This window comes from Corvus cornix, chromosome 1A (genome assembly GCF_000738735.6).
Source record: "Corvus cornix cornix isolate S_Up_H32 chromosome 1A, ASM73873v5, whole genome shotgun sequence".
Lineage (NCBI taxonomy): Eukaryota > Metazoa > Chordata > Aves > Passeriformes > Corvidae > Corvus > Corvus cornix.
In genome coordinates this window covers 26,476,826-26,495,683 of record NC_047057.1, presented here as the reverse complement: position 1 = coordinate 26,495,683, position 18,858 = coordinate 26,476,826, and the positions used below count along the sequence as shown (strand labels likewise).

General features: G+C 34.7%; 1 protein-coding gene across 6 annotated transcripts in view; it reads right to left on the bottom strand.

Annotated features, from left to right (window-relative positions):
- Positions 1–18,858, bottom strand: part of IMMP2L (inner mitochondrial membrane peptidase subunit 2) — a 428,434-nt gene that overhangs the window by 388,574 nt on the left and 21,002 nt on the right. For all 6 annotated transcript variants that reach the window (XM_039571271.1, XM_039571272.1, XM_039571273.1 and 3 more), the window contains exons 2-3: positions 16,422–16,559; positions 11,088–11,191 (exon numbers count right to left, since the gene is read on the bottom strand). In XM_039571271.1, coding sequence (XP_039427205.1) covers positions 11,088–11,191; positions 16,422–16,559 — 242 coding nt within the window. The remainder of the gene's footprint in view (positions 1–11,087; positions 11,192–16,421; positions 16,560–18,858) is intronic.

The window sequence follows — 18,858 nt, the reverse complement described above, 5'->3', positions numbered from 1 at the left end:
ATTCTCCTTCAGTTATCAAAGGATAACAGACATGCTGTTCCTATGAAGTAGTGGTTATATTAACCTAGAACAATTAGTATTCTTCACAAGTTTTACAACGACATCACCGCTCACAGTGAGGAAAATGTAGTTAACAACAAAGTCTGTGGAAGCTATTTCTATTTTAATCAGAAATGTGACACCATCACATCATAAGCTGCATGGAACAATGAATCTAAATCTCTAATTCTGTCTCATGGATTCAGGTAAGCTGTATCAATTAAGGATACAGAAAATAATTTGTAATAAGTTTTCCCTGGTAATGTTAAACAGGTAAGCCTTTGAACTCAAGCAAAGTGCAAACTAAAACAAATTTGCTGTGGAAAAAATACTACTGTCAGCATCCTATAGGACTGAGGAACACACTGTGTATGATCACGCATTTAAAAATCTTCCAATAGTATTTCTTTACTAAGGTCAAACTCAGCACCAGTTTAAAAATAGCCTGGTCTGAGGGCGAAGGGGATCTTATGCAGACACAAACATCACAGCAGGCCTTCTGGGTGTACAGGATGCTATTATCCTTTGCTTGCTGACAACATACTTCCCTTTATATGGCAAGACCACACTTCTGTCATTACAGTTGCCCTAGTTCTTGAAACATTATTATTCTGAGAATGTCACTAATTTATCCCTTAAAGCAAATATATAAAACAACACATAACACAAGAAATATGCTCACTAGCTATCTCTTTTTTGCCTTAGGATATACACTATTAATTACTGAAACCCTAAATGGCATTATGCTATGGATCGTGGGTTTATGAGAACAATAATTTTCAGTTTTTGCTCCTACCTTTTCCCTTAGTCCAAAATTTTACTTATATACTAATTTTTTTACATTTCACAAAGGTAGCAATAAAACAAGATAGCTACAATAGCAGGGAAAATCAGAGCTGAGTGGTGAGAGAATTGCAGGCTAGACTGTTCTGCTCCATACTGGCAGAAGACACAGGTCAAGTTCAAATCAATTTAAGTTCTATTTATGAAATAAATGAAAAAGATTTTCTTCAATTCTTCCTACATCAAGTCATTCAATTACAGACATGACATGAAAATTTGTGGGTAACCCCTGTCTTCACTTCCAGTGTTCTATCACATTAATTTTTTTGCCTTCATTTTAGATGCCTTTTATACTTTATTCCCGACACATTTTTCTCTGATTTTCAGTCCTTTATGAATGAATCCCGTCAGAATTAATTGAAAATTTAACAAGTGAGCAAACAATTGCTTGTGTACTTTAGCAGGCTCCACTCCTCACTTGAGAATTACTGTCCTCATACATTGGTAAAGCATTTCCCTTGATTGTAGAACGTTAAATATGTGCCAGTCTTCGGACGTCTGCTTGCAGACTGCCACCCACCCCACTGATTGTTTCACCACACACATCTGCCTCAACCTACTCATTGTTTCTCCTTTACAGAATTTACAATCTAGTTATAAAACCCAAATGAAATCTTACCATTCTCTCTATGTTCAGCTATAAACACAACAGGTTTTCAATGCATGGCTGGGTCTTTTAGAAGCAGTTATAAGACAAATATCACAACCACATATACAGAATAAGAGGTTTTTAGAAACTCCACTTCCATGCTATAAAACAAATTAAAAACATCATAATGCATATTGTATACATTAATTGATAATGCTGAATTCTAACCTCGAAAGTTTATAGCTATTATGCCTCATATCTTAAAAGTCCCATTGCTGAAATTCCATTAGATGTAAACAGACAGAATAATTCAGATTGGAAAGGACCTCTCACCTACTTCAGTTCATGGCCAAAACAGATGTAACTGGAAAGGCAAATGAGGGTGCTTGGTTTTTTGTTAGTCCAGTTTCAATTAAGGCTGGAGGTTTCATAGCCTCTCTGACTAATGACCTGGCAATTCTAAATCGGCTTTTATTTTTCCCATATGTCTACTCAGAATGCCCCTTGTTGCAGTTGTGGCCCCTGTCTCATCCTGCTGTGCATCTCTGAGAGGGACTTTTCTCTGTAACTAATCATCAGATAGACAACTGACAATAAAGTCCCAAATACAAACACATATGCATGTTTTTAAAGCTAAATGTTGTTCAATTGCACTTTTCAGGAACAGCTGATTGCACATAAAAAACTAATGTTACTTTCATCAGTATAATTTCCCTAGAAAATACAATGTTGATAAGGTTAATTATCATTTTAAACCTGATAATTTGCCATTCCCTTGCTTTTGCCTTTGCTAACAGGTTGAAAAAACAGAAAGCAAGGCCAAGACTGTTTATTACATGCAAAGATATTCATGTCCACAATATACTCAGTACAGGTCAAGACCCATGGTTTTTCTTCCAGATTCACCAATTAGATTGGAAATAAATATTTTTCATGTGCAGGCAAAATTCACTTTGTCAGCATATGTGTAGTTAATTGAAAGATTCCTAGAAGTAACATTCTGTAGTTAATATTTATGGTTGCTCATAATACAACTGACTAAACTGGCTTAAGGGAAGTTATTACTGAAAGATACAGAGTTAGCTGTGGCAAAATTTAATCTATAATTTTTCCAAGAACACTATGTTTGAAATACCCTGTAAAATGAAATATTACCTCAATATTTCCCAGATTGTGAACAAAATAAAAAGGCTAAAATGTGTTTAGGTATCTTTTTGATCTTTTTGCATACAAAAAACCAATTTCATTTGCTTACATCCAGAAATATATATATATATATATCAGGTTTCATCTCCTAAGAAAAATTACTGTATTCTAGGATTCAAGAACTGCTGAATCATACTGTAACATCCCACCTATATTTCTCTGTTAGAGCTCTCATACTACTGCAGGTAGCAGAACTTAGCATTGGAATATGAAAGCCTTGATGCCAAAAAAATGGATCTCTTTGAAAGATAATGGTTTCATATGGAAAAGAAAGAGTAAACTAATTTCCAGAGTTAATCTACAAAACTAAATCTAAAAAACAAAAAAATTCATTACTCCCTCTCTTCATAAGTATAGAACAACTTCTTCATAATAGGTGAAATAGCATCTTTAGGTCCAAAATGTGTACCATTCACAATTCAAGTAAAGCAATATCAAAGGTAAACGCTTAATATAGTGAGAAGTTTATCTTAAACTGAATCTAGTATTTCATGAATTCAGCACTCAGCATTTCATTAGTGCAGTGGAACCTAAGTTTAAGTACTTTGATTTGTTATCTTCTCTAGGAATCATAGTTGGAACATTGGCTTCACTTTCAAGGGAAGGAAATTACTTTCAACAAAGTATCAGTTTAACAATCCTCTAAAGTGTCAAGGTATCTGATCAGCAGATTAAACAGAGTATGTATTCAGAGCATATATTTTAAAATTATGATCCATCTGTATTTATCATAATCAAAAATACACTTGATCTCAAGTGCAAGAATAACCATATGAATACCCATTAATTTTTTTATCCTATATCATCACAGATTTTCTGTCTGAAATTTATGTAAGAAGGAGGTGTCTAATCTGAATATCCTACAGAGAAAGAGCACTGGAATTCTACATTAGCTGCTGAAACTTCCACTGGCACTTCCAGCAATGAGATTGTGTAGCTTATTTCACTGACTTGTAAAACCTTTCCTAGTTCTAAGTACCTACAAGCAATGCCAGTCATAAATAACCAGTAATTACTTCTCAGCAGTTGGAAATGTACTGAGAAAAAAGGTATCAAATATTTTCCTATCAGAGTTGTCGAACTCTCTTAAGGTTCAAGGAAAAAAGGTTCAGGAAACATATACTGTTACCTTTCTCTGCATACATGGCAGCAGATTCTGCTATAGCAGAGCATATTCCTAACATCTAAATTATAAATATTTCAAAAGGTGAAAGTGACATTTTTCTAAACCAAGACAGGTTTCAAGCTCCTTTTGCTCAACATGACCTTCACAGGGCAGTCAGCCATCACACTGTAAGGCAGAGTTACAGGATCAGAGAGAGCTTTCCAGCCAACCAAATCACCTCTGCAATTGCTGCAACATTCCAAGCAGCTGGCCACTTAGACCCAGGACCTCCAATATACTGTGACTGCCCATCATCTAGAAGAGCATAAAAAACTATTCAATGCTGTTCCATTTTCTATTGAATTTCAATTGAAAAGGTAAGAAATATGTCATTTGGTAAAACAGGTTTTTTCCTCTTCTTCATATGCCTGATCATTAAAAGGTGAAGCAAAAATAATTAAATTGAATTAATAAATCAGTTAATTTTGAGATTGAAAATTACTGTTAACACTCCTCCAACAGCAGAATATAGGGCCTCCTTATGTATCAATTAGCTGCAAACACCTGATCATCTTACACTGTGAAGATCACAGCACAACCAGTTTTTCTCACATCTTTCTCACTTTCCCAAGAATCAGACATACATATATTTTTGTTTAACTTCAAATTAATTTGTTTTTATTATTTACATCCTAACCTAGCTGAGTTGCAACACAACTATAACTCTCAGTTATTTCAGTGTAAATACAGGTAAGTCAATATACTTATCAGTGTATACAGTACCAATTCAGTAGCATCAAAATTAAAGCTGTTCTACACAGGATAGCTACAGATCTGTATTCCTTTTTTTAAAGTATTTTGCTTCTGAGGTGGGCAAGACTGTAATCTCCCTCCACTTTCACTAGAATGGGTCTTAAAGAAATTTTATGCTACTTACCTCAGCAGTAAATTCAATCAAATATCACAGACTGTGCATCTGACTTTAATTATTTTTGTCAAGTCTCTCAATGCTGCATTTTAAGTGAAACACAAAGACTATATTATATGCAGGAAAACTAAGAACAAACAAACAAACAAACCAAACCCAAAACCTAAAACAAACCTCAACACCACAACCAAATACACACCCCCAAAACCTACCAGCAAAAGACACAGCAACAGTGATTTATAGTTTTCCAAAGTTGCACTCTTCGGCCACTATAAGAGCAAGTCCTCAGACAAGAATGGATGGAATTATCTTATGAACAGTCATTAAGATTAAACAATTTACTAACTAATTTTAAACAAAATTTCTGATCACCACCCCAATGTCTAATTTCTTCATGGCATTCTAACTAGAACAAAAAAAAAAATATTCAAATAATGGTCTGTTATTAGACCTCAACATTTGCCTCTAGAGCCAAATTATTGATCTTATAGCAAGGTTCTAGACCCACTTATATCTTATCAAGTTCCTGATGTAATTTAATAATTTTATCTGACATACATTACTGTGATTAAACAACAATTTCTTCTTATTATTTAATTAACAGCTGATCACATTCTGGACTATGTTAGCTTCATGTATATAAGGTTCATGTCTGCTTTTGTCCAATCAGCTTAACTGGGTAATCAGTGAAGTGGATTTAGTAAACTTGCGATGTAGTATTCTAATAGATACTCTAATAAATATTCAGCGAGCAACAGTTTGTTTCTTAATTCAACAGCAAGGTACTTAATTCAATAGCAAGACCAATAAAATCAAAATCACCCAGAATATGAAGTTCTCACCGCACCACTTAAAACACTACAGTACTCTTACAAACCAATCAATCAACACCTTTTTCACAAATGGCAAAGGCCATCTGACTTCCCCATCATTAACTTTTTAAAAATAAATATAGTTATTTTTAAATGTCCAAATTGCAATTTAACCACTAAACAATCTGTAAGCTTTAACATCCATTTATGTGACTTCTTGGCCTAAAGAGTCTAGCCAAACTCTTTCCAGCAGTGATTCTTGCAATAAAATCTTGTAAACTTCCTGGTCATATCCATAGACTTTAAATTAAACAACCATAACTTTAACCACAACTTCTTTCCTCCACAACTGCTCAGTTTCCACAGTATTGCAATTGCCTATTAAACCCACCCTAAGCACTTCATAATAAAACCAAGGATAGTGTACAGTATCTGAAAAGTTTCCTTAGAAAAAGGATTTTACTTTGTAAATAGAAGATGCAAGGCTTTCCTTCACCAACAGTACTAACACACTCCTATATAGTATGATACCCACTCCAAGAATAGATTGTAACACAGATAATAAAAGTAGAACTACATATTTGATTTTTATCAAGAAAAGACATGAGAGTATTTTTTTCCCAGCTAAAAGAACAGAATAGGAAAAGATTTTCCGAGGTCACTGAGGCACAGAAACTAAAGTGATTATTTAGCTTCTGTGTCAGCACAACCTCCTTTGCAGTGTCCTACCTGCCAGAAGACAGATGAGTTGGTACAGAGACCTAAGTACAAACAAAAATAGAATAGAAATTGGAAGACTTGAGAAGGCCAAGCAGAGGTATTCGTAAAAGGTTGTCCAGTATTTTAGTCAGAAAGCTTTCTTAAACTCAGTGCAAGAACCATTATACCATTCATGTTATATCTATCAGAATTTCATAATTACAACTAATTCTAATTCAAGGCAGTTCCTTCAGTAAGTACCTTCTTACTGATATTTATTTTACTAAGCTAGTCTCAATAATGAAATTCCAATTAGTGATCTTCTATGAATAGCATATATTCAGTTTTCCCCATTTGAGAACACTTTTGTTTTCATCAAACAGGACTACATTTCTTCAAAAATTGGATTATTCAGATTTGTGTGTATAGGCTGAAACTTGTTGAACCATCACATAAAATCATCATCACAATTATCTGTTCCAGTTCTCGTTTCTGAACAGATGCCAGTGAGGGACACAGCCGCAGAAACAACCTCCCATGCAGTACTTTGATTCATCCTCCAGAATGATGATTTGCACTGGATTTTTCAAAAATCAAACTCACATAAATGCTTAGCTGTTTACCCAAATTAAAGGAGTTTACTGAAGAGTCTGACCATAATCTTACAGTCAGAGGAAGCAGTGACATAAGCCACTTAATATCCTTCATAAGGATAATAAGGATAGGAGACAAGAAGTATGATTTAGGTTTTTTTTTAATGCCAAGGAATTTTCTGTGTAGAAAGTTGGGTCTGTATTTAAAGCAATTACACTCCTATATGAGAACTCAAAAGAAGCTGACAAAATATACAACACTTATTTCCTTATTTTTAGAGCTGACCTTTAAAAACATGTTCTTAAAAATACTGCCCATTTAGATATAGTTCAAACTTTTAAAAGCATGTTACCATTAAGAATGTACAGAACAAACACCATGGTTCTCTTTTTCTTCGCTCAGATTAAATTAGCATCACTATTTTTATTTGACACATAAGAACACATTCTAAATTAGAATGGAGGGACACCTGGCAACCTATCCAGCAAATAGGTTCCTGCTCTCAGTCAAACCTTGGAGAAGGTGTTCTCTCTATTACAGACATGGCACAACCTCTAAATTAACCTCCAAGTTTTGACCTCAAGGTTAAAATTAGTGCCTGTGAATATTTACAACTTCGACTTTTTATCATTCAGAAATATAAGCACCAACTTTTTACTACATTAAGACAGGAATTTTGGAATAAAAAGACTGTATGATTGTAGAATCAGGACAGGAGGTTTTCCATAAAGGCAACGAAAACTAATTCTACACCTAGAAATCACTCTTTGGCAACATCTTTTTACAATGCCTGCATTTGTACGTAGTAAAAAAGAAATTATATACAGGTGAAGTTGGCAAAAATGTCTCTCAATCCACAATAGAAGAGCATTATCTCTCTTAAGTACTGGGAAGTGCAGCTGCAGCATGCATTCCCAAGGAACTGCATGAGCTGTACAACCCCCTGTGATGCATACGGCTCCAGCTACAATGTTGCTGGCACTCAAACTTTACAGATCAAAACCAGCTGAGAGAACACTACGTATCTTATAACTCATTCTGCAATATCTGATAAAGTTCTACACAACTGTTGAGATCTACCTCAGCTAAGCTCTTACAAAACAAAATGCCTGTTTCAACACAAAAGTTATTGAAAAATCACAGTCTGCCTGGCAAAAGCATGCATTCGTCTTTGAAAGATGATCTCATGTGCCACATGACTATTTTTTCTCTTTGAAGACAAATAAATGCATTCCCAAAACTTAAAATATAATGCACTTTTTTTTAATCCATTTAAGGGATGGAAAGGTAGTATTCTGGAACACAGAATAATAGAAATTACTTAAATTACTTTAAAATTATTCCTGTTTTGATTTTCAATTTATTAAGTCACAGTAATATAGCAGTACCTAAATTAAGCACTCAAGAAAGTGACCAAGTTAAGAATGATAACATTTTGCTTAGTTCTGAATCAACTTAAAATTGTGAGTTCAAAAGTTACAACATGTAACATTGAGCTCTCCTAAATCTGGTATCAATAAAAATGAGTTCAAGCTAAAGGGAAAAAATACTCTGAAGGCTGAGGTAAGATATAACTATTTGTAAAACACTAAACTGCAATTGAAGAAATAATTTTTTGCTACCAACTTATTCTCTCCATTGGTTTTACCTGACTCTAATTTAATATTTTTAAAGACTAATGCCATTCTATATATTTTTTCTAAAACAAGGTAAATGCACATGTGTGCACAAAGTGGCTGATTTTACAGCTGTAGGTGAGATGAGTAGTTCAACTATATCAGATACAGAGACCAAGATGACAGAAACACATGAAGTCTTCCCTCAGTACCTTTACTAGGTATAAACACCAACAAGTACTAGGGGGCAGGGTGTTCATCTGCAATCAAAGTCATAGAATAAAAATATATATGTTTATCAAGAACTACATTGGACAACAGAGGAAAAACTTTTGGATCTGTAAGCAGTATCAGAATCATAACCACAGGCTCACTGATTCTCTTTTGGGGCATCCAGGACCACCAAGACCAACTCATCTCTTGCTTCCTTCATACCATCAGAGATATCATGTCACTCTGGATGGCTGCTGTTTCTACCACAATTCCTAAAGGGACTGTTGAGATTCCAACTAGCAAAGTCCAGTGTAAGTAGAGCGACAACAGCCAAAACCTGGAGCAAAGAGATGAGTTTGGATGGCCCTGGTCAAGCTGCCATGAAGGAATATTTGACTTCAGCTCTTGTTCTGCAAAAGCCCACCCTACGGCAACCTCTAAATTATCTTCTGCTATGACTTGGCAAAGAGGAGACAGTGAACAAGTGTAAAGCAGCCAAAAAGGATACAAAACAAAGGTTTACATATCCATTTGCCTATCTCAGTCACACCAACACTTTCTCAACTGAATTTCTGACAAGAACAGTAAAGGAGCACCTGATGGGAGACTGGCCTTCCCTGTTCATGCCTTACCTAAGTCAGACTCTGAGGACCAGCAAGTAAAATTCATGCATATATGTGAGTTCTAGAAATCACAGGTAAACAATCAAAATGAAAAAGATGAAAGTATTAACCCATTTACACAATAAAAGCATTGTATAGCAAAATTAAGTCTCAAAAACTGACAAGTACAAAATCACATCCAGATACTATAACCTGCAAGACTTTACCACACAATTTAAAACTTAACAATACAGTGAGGAAGCAGGCCAAAACTGCTTCTAACAAACCCATATCATGAGGTACTTAACTTAGAAGTTGTTACTGATATAGGTAAACATTGAAGGATATTTTATATTAAAACTACCCAATAGATTATCTTTACGTTATTTAACTTCCTTTGTATCAATCTTAAAATGCTTTTGGAATTCTCTGATCTGATTATCCAGTGGACTTCCCAAAGACTAAGAAAAACTTCAGTACAGTGCACAAATACAACTTCTTCTATGTGGGTGTACATAAACTCCACTATGATTAGGCAAAAGTTTCCAAACCTACAAAAATCCCCACAGCATCTAAAATACTAGTTATCATGCTCAAACATACAGCAAAGTGAAAATAACCAATGAAGATGGCTCAGACAGAACCATGAACATTCAAGATGTATAATAAGAATGAAGCTATTAATTTTGTTTTCTGATCAGACTACGTGTTCATTTTCTGTTCAGTCTATTAATTTCTAATCAGTTATACTGACTCTTTTAAACAATCACCAGAGCATGACTTTGGCAGAGGAATGCACACACAGGAAGAATCACATTTTACAGCAATCATTAAATGACCTGAAGTTGGAGTCCTTTGGCAATATTCTGTGTAGCAAACATGAATAAATTCGTATTTGTAGCTAGACTATTTACAGAAGATTTTACATAACAGAAAATGAGACAGATCACAGTGCAAATTTTAAGTGTTTAACAAAAGAAGAATACATGAGAGAGTTGGCTTTAAGAGCTGGTAGTGAAAATTGTCTTACAAATTACCACTACAGTGAAGAGGTAGGCAAAAAAATGGGACAATTAGAAAAGATATATGACAAAAAGGCAGGCAGATAATATGGCTTCCAAAGACATTTCTGTTACAATCTACATATTGTGCATTTCACTTACAAAACTAAAACCATAAGCTTAAACTCTCCAAGCATAGAGTATGAGTATGTATTATATCCCTGTGTCAGTTATGAGCACTTTGACATTCTATTTCTATATTATATTAAGGCTGAAATGGAGTTTCTGTCCTCTGTTAGACTTGAATATTTTCAACAGCGAAACACTGCCACCTTTTGGCTTGATACATAGACCTCCCAATTTTAAATGTAGAATTATACTTTTTGCTCCATTTGTCCTTCATGGAGGTGGTTGAATTCTTGTGATCTTATCTGAAATTTTATTCAGTAGACATACTTCACCAGGAAGAAAAACATACAGCATTAGTTGATACAGAAAGTTTTTCTCATAAGCACATAACCAAGCAACTTAAAACTATACTCCTTTAAGCCACATAATGTTTTATCTATTTTCTATCTCACAACTCTTTGTTCTTGGAAGTTTTGGTACACATACACACTGTATCACATGATATCTTGCATTTCATGCCTTTCAAGTAAAAACTTGGCAATGCATTCTTTGAGCATCTGAGTTTTGAAAACAGATGATAGAAATAACAATAATGCATTATTAAAAATGTTATGTTACTTGCTCATGTATATAGCTACATTATTGTAGATGGAATACCGATGGTTCAACATCTATATAAGCATGTATTGAAAGGTATGCAAAATTACTTACACCAGTGACACAATGTCCCCACGTTGTACATCATAATTTCTAATGCTCCAGTGGTTTAAGAGTACTACATCAGATGCTTGTCTTCCCCCAGGATTCAAAGAAGGCTGAGAGAAGGGGAGAAAAAAAAACATATTTAGAGCTAGATTCCCTTTATCAATCTTCCACCGAATTGTCTTTCCATCAACAGGTGAAATCCATTAAAATCCATAAAAACATACCCACTTACTGTAAGAGGCCAAGAATCTGTTGTATTACAGGAAATACATTTCTTCATTAAATGACATGTTAAATATCATTAATTTATGACAAACTATAGTTCACATATTTCAATGCACTACTGCATGCAAATCAAATTACATGGGATACATACTTATGGCCAGCCTGATGAAAAGAAGGGATTGCCTTTACTGTTTATCATTTAATATTAAAATCAAAGGACAACCAAGTACACTAATTCCCAGGGGAAAAAAACAAACAAGCAAACTAACTTTTTGCAGGCATCTTACTGTTTATAAAAGCATAATACACTAAAAATGAAATATGTACTTGTAACAATACTAATCTCAGCATCCTTTGCAAAGGGGAAAAACAAGCCCTATACCTACAGCACACACTGACACTGGCAATAAATATGGGCCCTCCATAACAAGACACATAAAGGCATGAATTAAAATAACCAAGTAATTAATGCATAATTAGGAGGTACATCCAATCACCCAAAATTATTTTGTGCGATAACTCACAGCTGATACTTAGGAAAGACCTAAATGAGTGTTCTCACAGTTTTTGTATCAAATAAACTTATATCAACTGCATCTTACAGAGAAATACACCAGGTAGTTACAGTACTGCCCTAGTTGCACTATCCCACTTGACTTCTATTTTTTTCTGCATTTAAACAAAGGAAATACCTTAGAATTGAAACACATTTAGATATTGTATAAGCTTTTTAACTTAAAGCATGCTAAATGCATTTTTAACAATAGCTGATGTCATTTTGACATATATGAGTGGATATCCAACTCATTATACATTAGAATTGTGCTTGAGAAAAATACTATGGTGTTGGCTTTTTTTCCTTCTCTCTCACAAAAAAAAACCCTGACAAATGTGCAGACAATAATACTATTTTGTTAGAAGAAACTGAAGGAAAACTAGGGAGACAACTTTCCATTTACATCAATAATTACTATTGTCTGTTAAAAAAAATAAAAGGCTAAATCCTTCAGCAAGCCTTTCTCTGTTGTAAATAACACAAATTGAGATTCCACAACAAACAAGTATAGAAACAATACAACTTATTCCTCATTATATTTTTACTAGTAGTAAGGTTTAAGGTCTAGAAAAATCAAAATACAACTTCTACAAAAGCAGTCAACAAATAAGGTCACAAGGGCTTTTCATAAGAAACAGAGTAACACAGAGGCTTCTTCCTTCTAGTCTGAAGCATTATAACTTCTTTGCTCAAGTTTTTGGCATAAAAGCCTGCTACAAAGGAGGCACACAGGTCTTAATGTAAGCTGTGGTGCAGAAGCCACAAAACATTACTCTTTCTAATTACTAACTAATCTAATGCTAAAAGCATGCAAATTGAGATCCCCAGCCTTATGATGAAGCCTCATAGGACATGAGGTTCCATAAGTAGGAGGGTAAAAACATGCCCTTTTACTATAAATAATGATTAACTTGATAGTTGTTATGCTGCTAGTGAAGGTCACAACTTATTTGCTTGTAGCTTGGGGAGCACAAAGAATATTCACATGAGCTTACAGGCTTAGGTACAGTAATCCTAATAATAAAGTTAGGAGAAACTGCCACTGAATAATTACAACTGCTATTATGCATAATGGAATAGAATATTCAGTACTGTTTGCTGCAGAAACATGAATGCTTTGTCAGAGATCACTGGTCAGGCCACTTCCTATAATCCTTGGTATTGAACTGTTTGCAATAGAACTTGCACATACAGCTGCACATATGCTGTCATCTTCTATCCCACTTGAAAACACTCCATTTGATTGAATGAATTTACAAATTCATATATCCATGGGGGTTTCCTTTTCCACATCGTTGTGTATGAGGTGTTCATAATACCAGACAAGCAACGAAACTCAACAAAAAAAACCCCATAAATCAGTATCAAGATGTCCATATGACAACAAAACATATAAAAGTATACAACCCGCAGCACAAGAAGTCACACACAAAAAATCCACAACAGGCAATTAAGAAATCTTATTACCAGTTATTTGTGTCACTTACATTTCATGTTGTAGACAGATTACAACTCACTAGAAACCCACTATTAGTAGAATGCTAGATGAGTACATCAATCTAAAATTCTAAGCAACCAAACTACCTCGTGATGATTTAAAAACCCAGTACATTTGGAAAGAAAAGAGAAAGTAATGAAACTACTAAAACTTAAAATTATAAACTGCAATAGTTCACTGCTATTCCCTATAGGTTAGTTAATACACATATACACTGAAGTCAGCACAACTGAAATTATGACAGGTGGCTGAAAGCACTGAAAAACACAAAATCAGCTTGAGACAATGGAACACATGAAGTCTGTCTAAATTGATTGGGTCAGAAAATTTGTATTTTCCTTAGAAGCTTTATTCATATGCTTGCCAGGGTGTCAAAAAGCATTCCCATCATCAGTAACTATGAAGCAGCAGTAAGGCTGGTCCAGAACAAAAGGAGAAAGTGTGGGGGGAGAGAGAGCGCACAGCAGAGAACAAGAGTAGGAGAGCAAACATGACACAGAAAGATTTATTTCTTGCTTCTTGTCAAAACTTTTAATTTCAGGCTCAGCAGGAGCCACAATTATGAGTACACAAAGCCTACTAGACATTTTAGAGGTCTATTACAAACTAATTCTTGGGAATCTTACCATGGTATCAAATTGAGACAATAAGGTACCACTAGAAGCATGTGATTGAGGGATACAATCTGACTACAAACTGATTGAACTTCAGTCTTCCTTATACCTACAGCTGTCAGATACATTTAACGCAGATCACTCTCCAAAGAACACAGTTAACAGACAGAATTGCAACACAATCAGTACTCCTTCAAGCTACTCTTAAAGACAGGGATATATATTCCTTATAATTGTGCCCCTGTCAGACTTGCTTAGACGTCTAATAAATCTTGGCAAGGAAATTAGTATTTTATTAAAAGCACTAGGATTTTTTTTTTTTTTTTTTTTTTTTTTGTAATCTGAAAAACATCTATAGGCATAAAACAAACCTCTATTTCAGTTCTGTTTCGGAATAAAACCAGAGAGATTTACAGACACTGAGGTGTCAGTAAAATTACAAACGTCAGCTCTCAAGCTATCCATATTTCAATTAACAGAGGGAATGTTTAGTTAACAGATACAGCAAGGGAAAAGCTTCAATTTTAATAATCCAGTGAATATATATTGTTTTCCCTTTGTCAGGTTGAATAAATCTAAGCAAATAACTGTAGTGTTTTTCAAATCTTCCACGGATAAACCACGGTTAACTACATGCTCTTCAAGTGCCTAGAGAAGCAACACTCCAAAACAATACCATATACAGAACACTCCCAAACACTTGGGACTGACTTCAAAGAAAACATAAAACTGAGGTTTTAACCAGAGGACGACCACAGGCTTCTGGAGAGGGAAATCTAAGAAATTTCCTGCCAGCTACTGAAGTAGAACTATTAATCAATAATGGATGTCCAACAGAACACTACATCCACGACAGAAAAGATCGAACCATGAATGGCAATGTGATATGCTAAAAAAAACCAACACCTCAAAATTTAAATGCTCAGGTCATACTCGGTAGCAGCAAAAAAAAGCCCAAAAAACAGAAACAACAAAGAAAAACAAAACCATAAAATCCGAAATGAATCTGCATCTTGAATGCTCTATGTGGCTCTTGACCTGCAACAGAGGCAAAAAATGGGAAGGTAGAAAATAGGGGAGTTGTACTCATCTGGCTGATTTTGTACTTCTCTAGATGCTGCGTTATATATTTGAATTTCTCCTGCCTGAAGATAATAAAAAGATAACAAAACTGGTTTTTCCCAGTTTTCCCCTCCTCTCCTTCTTTTTAGTGCAAATTTCTGGCTCTGCAACTGCAAGCCCTGAGATTCTCCTCTCTTTCACTGGTCATCAGTGATATTCAGAATAATATCTGTGAAAATGGCAAAGATAACTTATGTTACACCTAGCTTTTGGCCTTGGATTGTAGAATTACTGGAGTAAAATGACTTTACTTTCATCCCTGTTCTTGATGTGAAAGCTGCCTGCTGATGTTTCTTGACAGAGTTTAAACATCAGATTACAGACTGCCTACAAAAGACACCTTGTCATTCCCTCCTCCCCACCACGTGCTTTTTAGAACATTAAACACAAATCAGCCAAGTACAGGATCAAGCCCAAGTTTTCTAGCCCATGTGTAAATTCTGCATAATACAAACTCCAGCAGCTGGTCTTGAGTGCTATGAAACCTCTCTTCAAGGTTCTGAGCTTATTAAGGCAATCAGAAAAGAGAGCTTGCCATCAAAGAATCAAATCCTTACTCTCTGCTAATTGCAATGTTGCAACATTGGAACAAAATATATCATAGTTATCAGTGGTGTTGCACACCAATGTGCAGTGCATATGATTCAAAATGCAAAGTAACAATATAGAAATTGTCTATCTACATAAAAACATAGCTTTTTCAAGACCAAATAAACAGCGAAAACAAAATAGCGTTCATGAGTATTTATTTATCATCTAAATGTTACACATCTTCTTTATATTTCTTTGCTTACACTGTATAAACATTCAATATAACCAAAGTAAAAACAGTGAACTGATACCTACTGCCTGATAAAAATAAGTAATAATATTAGGTTCATGCCAGTTTCAGTGTTCTTCCCTGCAAAGGTGCCATATGTGTTCATTATTAAGATCAAGTATAGCAAGAAACAGTTTTGCCATACAGTTACTATAATGTAGCTATTAAAAATTAATAAAGCCTCTTTGTGAGTCATCAATTCAATGCCAAGAGACAAAAGGTATTGCTCCAACTATTTCTAAATGTCTAGGAAGATATCAAAACAATATATCTTTATCACTATTTCTCCATATATTATCCTTTTACTGACACAGAATTTTGGGGAGTTTTGTTCTCAAAATCTTTTCTTTTACATCACAAAATATTTAACAAAGTAGAAATTAAACTATTCCATACTAGAACGTCATTTAATAACAACTGAGAAAAAAATCTTTTTCACCTGGGTATTATCAGTGGAGAGCCACATTTTAATTTCCTGACAGACAAAAGATATTACCAGCAATACCTGCATAGATGCTCCTTCCACCCTTGCAACACAGGCAACTCTATCCAGGAAAGTCACAGTTACAGGAACAGCAACAAAGAAACCTTTAAAAAAGGCTTTAATGTATTTCTTCCCCAAACCCTGAGCCTGTGCCATAGTCTGAAAAACACGAAGGAAAGAAAAAAGGTTGTTATAAGAAATTTGAAGTTAACATCAACATGTAGCAATTCAACACAGAACAATTAAGAATAAATTTATTATCTGTTAGAGTCTCACAATATCCAGAGTGAAAAAAACGAGTGTGCACATGAGAATGGAAAAAAACCCCAAACCAACAAACCAGAAATCTTCATCAGAATTTAAATGTCTATCCTACAGAACAGAGCTTGATACTTGACATTTACCATTTAGCTATTTCTTGTGATCCTGTGCTAGAAGAAGTACTTGATAAAAATGACTCAATGTAGCAGGTAAGAAAGAAGCAAAGTGATACAACCAGACAAAATTTAATAATGCATTTTGGGGAAAAAAAGCATAATTTTCTCTCCATACACTGGTAATTATTAATTTCTCACCCCCAAAGGTGGATTGTGTTAAGCAAAGGAAAGCTATTTGCAACACATTACCTTTTCTTTATTAAATATTTTCACAAATGAAAATGCACAAATGCATCGTTTCCACAGTGGTGGTAACTGCAAACATAAAATCAATTCAAATTGTCACATATATCATGGGGACTCACCATAACACAATGACTGACTCCTTGTTCACCACTACATCACAAAGTTAAAAGCATGTTGGCAGACTAGGCAGCTACATAATGACACATGGGGTGATTCCACTCCAATTCCATGTATTATACTATCTCCCATCTATTTATTTAGCCCTGAACCACTGAACATGCTTGGAAAATACCTACAAAGTACACTGAAACAACAGCTGTTTGATCACATTAGTCATACCTCTGAAAAGCAAGCTGAATATCCAGGTACTACTGCATAGACACAAGCCTAGGTTATGCAACTGCAGTTTCATTATAAGAAATGCTGCCTATCACCCTCTTAAACTGCTGCTTCACCTAATGAATCCCTGGTAGCCCTCCCTCAAGATCAGCTTGTGAAGTCCCTGCTCCCTCTGTCACTCCTAACTCCAACAGACAGAAGGAAAAAACAGACTGTGCCCTGATTTTTCAGTCTCCCACTGTGTTTCTATTCAAGAACATAGAGTTATTTTTCAATTAAAATAATTAAAAACATAAATATATGCAGTTTCATTCAATCCTCTTACAAAGTATTTAGAATTTCACAATATAATCATTTTTTCTTGGCTGCATTTTGAGAAACATGGAAGCGATGAAATATTTGTATGCAGAATATAAACTGAAATCACTCTGATGAAATAGTACTGAAGGTAGTATTTCTGTCATGGACAGAGCTTCTTAATTCCAAATAGCATCAAACTTAGGAGAGAAAACGCAGTTCTACAAAGTAAGCCATCTGTGTATTCTTCAGTAGAATTCTTTATAGATATTAATAGCTTTGCAATGACAAGACCTGTCTTCTAAGACTATTACTTCTGACATTCACCTTCAAAAGCTTTAATTATTTTTTTAAAGTGGAAATATTTCATCATCTATAACTTGTTCATAAATTCAAATTTGCATACTGCTTATAATTTGGTCATTTTCTTTCTGAACATTTCATGAAAACATTTTCAGTTTGCATCAACCACTTCTACAAATAATTTGAAATAGGCTGTGAAACAGAACAAAAGTCTCACCATTTCAAGAAAAAAGCTATAATGGTTTACTCTCAGCTTATAATTTAAGAACTTGTTATTAGAATCAATCCACCAAAAGAGACTATTGCCTCCATCAGCAGAGCTTCACCTTTGGAAAATACACCACATAAAAATAGAATCTCTAAAAATCAGGGTTTTGTCTACCTTCTAACTACACCACTGCCAGCACCTTAATACCCTTCTCTCAACCTATTTACTTTGAACTTTACCTCTTGAGTTTTCTGGTTGGAACTCTACTTCTCTGCTATGAGGTCTGGCATCTCAGACCTCTCAGACTCCACTCTAACAGCAATGTCTGCCACAAAACACCATTTGGAGACCTTACCCACAAATATATTCACTATATTCTCTAGAGTAACTTGAGCAGGAAAACATTGTCTGATACATGTACCACAATATGGCTGGTTTAGGAATATATTTTTTTTTCATTCAGAAATCAGACAACTTTACTTCTCTTAAAATTCCTCAGAGTCAAACCTCTTTTTCAGTAATAATGAAACATGAAAATTCATCCCATCCTTTCTACTAAATCCATGGACAGATCTCGTTATAAACTTCTTGCAGAAGCCCCATGATAGTATCTACAGAAAAATCTAGTATCTGAAGAGAAGTAATTGGTCAGACAATCCACAGGAGACCAACCATATGCTTCCTACAA